At 40.1% G+C, this 8303-nt stretch overlaps 1 protein-coding gene across 1 annotated transcript; it reads left to right on the forward strand.

The window, feature by feature from the left end:
* Window positions 1-621: 621 nt before the first annotated feature.
* Window positions 622-2882, forward strand: LOC118944312. The gene is made up of 3 exons (XM_036962834.1): window positions 622-1695; window positions 1896-1954; window positions 2417-2882. Exons 1-3 carry the CDS (start codon window positions 1159-1161, stop codon window positions 2517-2519), a joined length of 699 nt encoding a protein of 232 aa, XP_036818729.1. The 5' UTR covers window positions 622-1158; the 3' UTR covers window positions 2520-2882.
* Window positions 2883-8303: the final 5421 nt, after the last annotated feature.

The raw sequence follows: 8303 nt of genomic DNA on the forward strand, positions 1-8303 counted from the left end.
TTATGTTGGAATGGAATGCCCCTCTCTTGTGTGGCTCAGCACTGGACCTATAATCACTCACTATAGGGTCTCTGAGTCTCCTATACACACTACTGATCTGTGCCGGAGCCTCACATCCTTTGTGTACTGTCCTCCCTTGCCTCAATAAAACATATTAGTCTAACACAGACAGGTAATGCTGCTGTCAAGACATGGCCAATATATATATCAAACTAATTGCTCCATTCTTTTTGTCACTAATCATCCCCATTTTATTGTGCTCCGAGTTAGGAAAAGAGTCAGGACCATTGGTGGGTAGCATCTGTTTGGCTATAGCTCAGTTACATGGACTTTTCTCATGTCACGTTTTCCACTGCAACTCATTTGATTTTTCTTTTGAAGTTTTGGAATAAAACAATCAATTGCTTCAGAATTGTTGGCTATTCATGTTTATAAGCCAATTTAGAGGTGAGGTTATCAACTTCGCTGTAGGTCTGTGTTGGCTACTTAGAAAAGTTGAAAAAAAGATTTAAAAGGAGGGGTTTTATCCAACTGGAATTTTCTCACTGTGCGGTTTCTTATTTGTCCTCTATAAAACGTGATGGAGAGGGAGGAGTTTTCAGTCTCCTCGCCATAGGATTGTGAGCGGTTGTTATTGAGCATCTCGGTCCAGTCCAGCTGTTCTCATCCGGACACCCATGAGACTCAGGCAGGCACCGTAAAAGCTTTACAGTGGGCTAGAAGGCTATCTACAGAACTTCTGATGGTGACGACTCTCGGCGATGCAATTGTAGGATTGTAAACAGTGGGCTTTTAGACAGTGTCCTTAAATGGATGGAGACGTCATGGACCTCTCGGTACACAATAACATTTGGAAAGTTTCACAAAATGCCCTCTCGGTACTCAGAGGACTCTAATCTAGGCGGCAATTCTGCCACACATTTTTAGATTTCGATTTTTTAAATGATTCCATTGTGCCACAGAGATAATGACTGATTTCAGCCCGTGCATAAATTAGCCTAATTATTGTACGAGCTACTGCGTGGAGACAAGTTAATGTTTCACTTCTGAGTTCTTAGATTTTTTGGTGGGGGGGCAACGCGAACTGGAAATGGGAGCGTGCCTTTGCTGTGCCTTGTAAATTTTTACAGCCTGGTGCCAAGGGACAACAACAACAACATGGGTAGCGGTAGTAGTCGAGGAAAGAAGGTTGCTCCTGCCAGTGTCAACGAGATAAACTCATTCAGAAGAGATGACAACACAGTCCACGTTTTGAAAGAGGAAAGACACTTGTTCAAACCATTGAAAATAACAAAATCTACGAATTCAAGTCAGTCACGAAATAGAGCGCAACAAGACTGCCACAGTGAAGGACACGATTCTGAATTTTCCGTAGAGGATGATGACATTGATGTGGAACTGAATCAAGTTCTACAGGAATATGACAATCGGGAATTGCGTTCCAAGAGGAAAACGTATCAAACGAAACCTTTCATAAGGTCTAATACATATGGGTTATGTTATTCCAGTCGAGTCCACAATGAAAGCGTTTTCAATTCAACCCCTCACTGGCAGAGTTCTGAATTGTCGGAGGGGCCTGGGGCATGTTGTCCAGATAACGGTTCTGTTGGAGTCAAGGACAAGAAAGGCACCCCGGTCTTCAACCAGTTTTGCAAAAATACACAGATTCAGTTCTCAAGCAGAACTCAGGAAAATGTAAGAATATTATTTTTTCTTGTTCTGGTCAGTGGTGATGGACAAGGATAATCAAATTGACAGAATGTTGATCTACGATTTCCTGTTTTAAAATTACTTAACCAATGGTATGGGTAACATATTAAAACATTTGTATGTTTTAAGTTATCTGCAAACTATATATTGTTTTCTGCCAACTCTATTGTCAAAACTCTTAACAGGACTTGTTGACAACGGGGTCAGCTTGTGTGGAGTCAGTGCCTCGAGCAGAAACAGACTCGTAAGTAGCCTATCCTGCTCTTTCATAAATTATTCATTTTTAGCTCACACACGATTTCTGTAGTAACTGAAGATCGGGCAAGATCAAATTCACCTTGAGCATATCAAAATACCAAGCCATTGTGCTTTGGGCTGATCAGATTAGTTCCACGTCTGCAAACAACTTGGAAACAAACAGGTGTTTTATTGTGGCTAATTTATTTATATTATTTAAAACATGGAAATATGCTGAAAATGAAGACTGTAATAACATATCTAATTGTAATTTGGAATAATTTGGAAATAGACCGTGGCTATATATATATTGCCTCTATGGCTCACTGACTGAGCCCATTTGCGCATCAGAATTTGGTCCACAGTTTCATTCAAGCTATTTCTTCAGGCTATGTCTGAAACCCCCTCTGCCAGTTATTTTATTGTTCTTACAATTATTGACATATCTATCGGTTCCCCCCCCCTCCAGAGTCCTGGACGATGGCAATGGTCCCTCTCTCTCCATGCCTGTCATTCTGTATGATGGATCAGAAGTGGACCTGATGGAGACCATAGAGAGGGAGTTTAGTTGACCTCACAGGAGAGACTAAAATAGCAGGATAACTTTTCAACCAAATATTTGTTTTTTGAATGAATGGTGAAGGTGCATAATGATGGAGGAATTCAGATATGATGCTATTGTTTTAGCACTACCCACAATTTTTTTTAAGGAACTGGCCAGTGTTTCCAGATTTATATGAAATAGGACCTATAATTAACTACAATATGAATTTAATAATTTTCCCCCAAAAAAATGGCAATTAAGTATGTTAAAAAGCAGTTTTTCTGTGTTGAAATGGTGTGGGTGTACTCTAACAACAGAATGGTGTGGGCGTACTCCAACAACAGAATGGTGTGGGCGTACTCTAACAACAGAATGGTGTGGGCATACTCCAACAACAGAATGGTGTGGGCGTACTCCAACAACAGAATGGTGTGGGCATACTCCAACAACAGAATGGTGTGGGCATACTCCAACAACAGAATGGTGTGGACGTACTCTAACAACAGAATGGTGTGGGCGTACTCTAACAACAGAATGGTGTGGGCGTACTCCAACAACAGAATGGTGTGGGCATACTCTAACAACAGAATGGTGTGGGCGTACTCCAACAACAGAAGGGTGTAGGCGTACTCCAACAACAGAATGGTGTGGGCGTACTCCAACAACAGAATGGTGTGGGCGTACTCCAACAACAGAATGGTGTGGGCGTACTCCAACAACAGAATGGTGTGGGCGTACTCCAACAACAGAATTGTGTGGGCGTACTCCAACAACAGAATGGTGTGGGCGTACTCCAACAACAGAATGGTGTGGGCGTATTCCAACAACAGAATGGTGTGGGCGTACTCCAACAACAGAATGGTGTGGGCGTACTCCAACAACAGAATGGTGTGGGCGTACTCCAACAACAGAATGGTGTGGGCGTACTCCAACAACAGAATTGTGTGGGCATATACCATTCATTAAAAATGTTAAGGTGAGTAGACTGCTGATTGCCCAGCTGACATCTTCCTGTATGAGGAAATAGCAAAAAAAAAATATAGACGGTCTGTTTGAGGTGGGGTTTTTTTCCAATTTATGCTTTGGCCAAAAATAAGAGTATAGAATGAGTCAACGACATTTCAGTTAAGAGAATATTAACTTTTAAAAGTGAGATTTACACAGGATAGTTACTTTAAACTAAGACACGTGACATGGTTCAATGTGCCAATAAATCAGCACAATCTACTTTTCAGTTTTTTCCAATTGCCGCCATCTTGGAGCTAAAATCGGGATCAAGTTTACTGTGCTAAAGCAGATACAAAAAGAGTAATAGAGAGCATTATACAATATAGCAAACTCTTTATGCATGTCCGCTATTGATCAAATCAAATTGTATTTTTCTCATGTTTCGTAAAAACAACAATGCAGAGAGAAAAATAGAAAAATAAAAATATATATAACACAAGGAATAAATACACAATGAGTGATGATGACTTGGCTATATACACGGGGTACCAGTACCGAGTCGATGTGCAGCGGTACGAGGTAATTGAGGTAGATATGTACAGTTCATATAGGTAGGGTCAGTGTTTTATTCGAGACTGAGTCAAGACCGAGACCAGAAAAATGACCAATTCAAGACCATGATTGTAATTGTGTAAAATCGCCACCATAATACAAGTTAAAAATGTCCAGTACTTCTGTGTTCATATTTCAGAAGAACATATGGATTCTTTAGACCAGGGATTCGTAAACTTCTTCAGCCTGGGACCCAAATGAGAATTTCTGTGTTTTCCTGGGACCCAACCTTACGAAAACATGCCCCCTTTTGGGAGTCCTAAGTGAGGGGGGGCCTTTAGTGGCCTTTAGTGGCCTTTTTCTTGACTGTATAGAGACAAAATAAATAAAGTTAATTTCCAGCAATTCTACACATTCGGCAATTGGGAGAGAAAATTCTGCAGTGTTAAAGCACGTGTTCTGCAAGTCTGAACATTTTGCCATGAGAGGGAGAGAGCATTTATAATTTTTATAATACATTTCATGCAATTCTACTCATTTTGCCATGGGGCAGAGATAAGAAAATTGCATTTTTAAAGCAAATTTCCTGCAATTCTACACATTGGGCCATGACTTATGCCTTGTTAATATGATATCTGAGTGAGAGTGACTAACAAAATCAATGTGGGCCCCCAGTAGGTCAGGGCCCATGGGCACATGCCCTGCTTGTCCGGTCGGTATTCGTCCATGATAACTACAAGTTTAGATAGCTGGCTAAACAAACTTACCAATCTAAAATCTGTTAGCTGAGATGGCTAGTTGAGTGACAAACATAAAAAGAGAAAAACTGCTGGTGCACAACCAAATTTGTGTATTCTACTATTCTACATGAAATATGTGGTCCTTTATAGCTCAGTTGGTAGAGCATGGGGCTTGTAAGGGTAGGCGGTTCGATTTCTGGGACCACCCATAGATAAAATGTATGCACCCATGACTGTGAGTCACTTTGGATAAAAGCTTCTGCTAAATGGCATATTTTCTAACTCTCAACAGTAATTTGAGACCCTGACTAAGTTGCTAATAAAAAAAACACATCTGCAACCCATACTTTAACAAAGGCTGCTTTAGACACTCAGAATGGTGAAAAAATGCCTGCTGAGTGCAAATAGGGAGCCACTCTACAAATGATCACTAACCCAAACAGATCTATAATAGATAAAAATACAATTTCCTCCAGTCTCCCCTTACTAATAGTGAGGACGCAACTTTAAATCATTCCCACCACTCTTCCCTAACAGCGAATTAAGGAAGTTCTGACAAACGCTACAAAGTTTGAGGATATTTTTCAACAAAAGTTAAGGACAGTATGTAGGAAGCCCTGGTTTCGATAGGTGATAAGATATTGTCATAAAAGGGGTGTGGATATTAAGCCTGGCAAAGGGGCTTTATGCGCTGACTGAATGGGAGCCGAACATCTGGAGGTTTTACTCGGCTGGTCTCAGCAGGTCTCAGGAAGAAATTACAAGTCCTCATTGTCCGAGACCAAGTCAAGATCGAATAAATAAGTATCGGACACAGAGACTAGATGAAGTGAGTACTGGGGCGGCAGGGTAGCCTAGTGGTTAGAGCTGACAAGGTACAAATCTGTTGTTCTGCCCCTGAACAAGGCAGTTAACCCACTGTTCCTAGGCTGTCATTGAAAATAAGAATTTGTTCTTAACTGACTTGCCTAGTTAACTAAAAATAAACTACAACACTGGGTAGGGGTAAAGTAACTATAGGCAAAAGGATAAATAATAAACAGTAGCAGCAGTGTATGTGATGAGCAAAAAGGGTGAATGCAGATAGTCCGGGTAGCTATTTGATTAACTCATTATCAGTCCTATGGCTTGGAGGTAGAAGCTGTTCAGGGTACTGTTGCTTCCAGACTTGGTGGATCGGTACCGCTTGCCGTGCGGTAGCAGAGAGAACATCTTTAGGGCCTTCCTTTGACACCGCCTGGTATAGAAGTCCTGAATGGCAGGGAGCTTGGCCTCAGTGATGGGCCATACGCATTGCTCTCTGTAGCACTTTGCGGTCACATGCCAAACAGTTGCCATACCAAGTGGTGATGCAGCCAATCAAGATGCTCTTAATGGTGTAGCTGTGGAATTTTTAGAGGGTCTGAGGGCCCATGCCAAATATTTTCAGTCTCCTGAGATCGAAGAGGCATTGTCGTGCCTTCTTCGCGACTGTTGGTGTGTGTGAACCATGTTAATTAATTCTTTAGTGATGTGGGCACAGAGGAACTTTAAGATCTTGATTAGTGCCATATTGACACATATCTATCTATATATATATATATATATATATATATATATATATATATATATATATATATATATATATATATATATATATATATATATATATACTGTACCAGTAAAAAGTTTGGACACACCTAATCATTCAAAGGTTTTTCTTTAATTGTACTATTTTCTACATTGTAGAATAATAGTGAAGACATCAAACTATGTAATAACACATATGGAATAATGTAGTAAAAATGTGCAGCACTCCATCACTCTCCTTCTTGGTCAAATAGCCCTTACACAGCCTGGAGGTGTGTTTTGGGTCATTGTCCTATTGATAAACAAATGATAGTCCCACTAAGCGCAAACCAGATGGGATGGCGTATCGCTGCAGAATGCTGCGGTAGCCATGATGGTTGTGTGCCTTGAATTCTAAATAAATCACAGACAATATCACCAGCAAAGCACCCCCACACCTCCTCCTCCATGCTTCACGATGGGAACCACATGCTGAGATCATCCGTTTACCTACTCCACGTCTCACAAAGACACAGCGGTTGGAAACCAAAAAAATTACATTTGGACACATCAGAACAAATTACACATTTCCACCATTCTAATGTGCATTGCTCATGTTTCTTGGCCCAAGCAAGTCTCTTCTTATTATTGGTGTCCTTAAGTAGTGGTTTCTTTGCAGCAATTCGACCATGAAGGCTGGATTCACACAGTCTCTGAACAGTGGATGTTGAGATGTGTCTCTTACTTGTACTCTGTGAAGCATTTATTTGGGCTGCAATCTGAGGTGCACTCTAATGAACTTATTCTCTGCAGAAGAGGTAACTGGTTCTTCCTTTCCTGTGGCGCTCCTCATGAAAGCCAGTTTAATCAAAGCGCTTGATGGTTTTTGCGACTGCACTTGAAGAAAGTTTTTGACATTTTCCAGATTGACTGACCTTCATGTCTTAAAGTAATGATGGACTGTCATTTCTCTTTGCTTATTTGAGCTGTTCTTGCCATAATATGTACTTGGTCTTTTATCAAATAGGGCTGACAGAGCTGATTGGCTCAAACGCATTAAGAAGGAAAGAAATTCCACAAATTAACTTTTAACAAAGCACACCTGTTAATTGAAATGCATTCCAGGTGACTACCTCATGAAGCTGGTTGAGAGAATTCCAAGAGTGTACAAAGCTGTCATCAAGGCAAAGGGTGGCTACTTTGAAGAATCTCAATTATAACATTTATTTTTGATTTGTTTTAACACTTTTTGGTTACTACAAGATTCCATGTGTTATTTCAAAGTGTTGATGTTTTCAATATTATTCTACAATTTAGAAAATACCAAAAATAAAGAAAAACCCTTGAATGAGTAGATGTGTGCAGACTTTTGACTGATACTGTATATATATAAATAAATTAAATACTGCATTTGCAGCACGATGCAGGGCTACAGACACCAACCAATCTAATAAACTATTAATTATCTCCATGGATATGTCTGTCAATGTGTAATAGACAGAATCATCCAGTGGTCTATTCCAATGTGGGATTCAACATTGTGTCAGTGCACAAAATTGCTGCAGAAACAATTCGGTCTTACAAAACATTTGGCATTGAGCAATGTCCTTGTAGTTTTGTAGTCTTAATGTTGCGAATTTAAAAGTCTGGCATTCTCTGGATTTATGGTGCTTTCAAAACAACTGGAAACTCGGAAACAAACAAGGCTGAATCATGATAACAGTCATTGATCTTCAAGTCGTAGCTCCAGAAAGAGGCCGGATTTACAATTCTGAGTTGGATGACCGTTCAAAATGTATTTTCCCAGTCGGAGCTAATTTATTCTCAATTTCCCAGTTGTCTAGAGTAAAACAGCTGAAAGACTTCACTTATTTCAACAAGGCTTATGGGCATGCTATAATACTTGAGCAAAAGGCATATTTTTCTCTCAATGCCTACTTTTAAAAAGGTATGTGCTAGGGATGTGTATTTAAGTTTAATTTCCTGACCACAGTTCTAGCAGTGTCCCCACCCTTCCTCAGAAG

The sequence above is a fragment of the Oncorhynchus mykiss genome, chromosome 25 (genome assembly GCF_013265735.2).
Source record: "Oncorhynchus mykiss isolate Arlee chromosome 25, USDA_OmykA_1.1, whole genome shotgun sequence".
NCBI classification, from domain to species: Eukaryota; Metazoa; Chordata; class Actinopteri; order Salmoniformes; family Salmonidae; genus Oncorhynchus; species Oncorhynchus mykiss.

What these genes read in the sequence shown, in the direction of transcription:
- LOC118944312 (XM_036962834.1), top strand. Translation starts at nt 1,159, where the DNA reads ATGGGTAGCGGTAGTAGTCGAGGAAAGAAGGTTGCTCCTGCCAGTGTC. An exon ending in CAAGCAGAACTCAGGAAAAT is followed by an intron (nt 1,696 to 1,895) that starts GTAAGAATATTA and finishes AACTCTTAACAG; the next exon opens with GACTTGTTGACAACGGGGTC. An exon ending in CCTCGAGCAGAAACAGACTC is followed by an intron (nt 1,955 to 2,416) that starts GTAAGTAGCCTA and finishes CCCCCCCTCCAG; the next exon opens with AGTCCTGGACGATGGCAATG.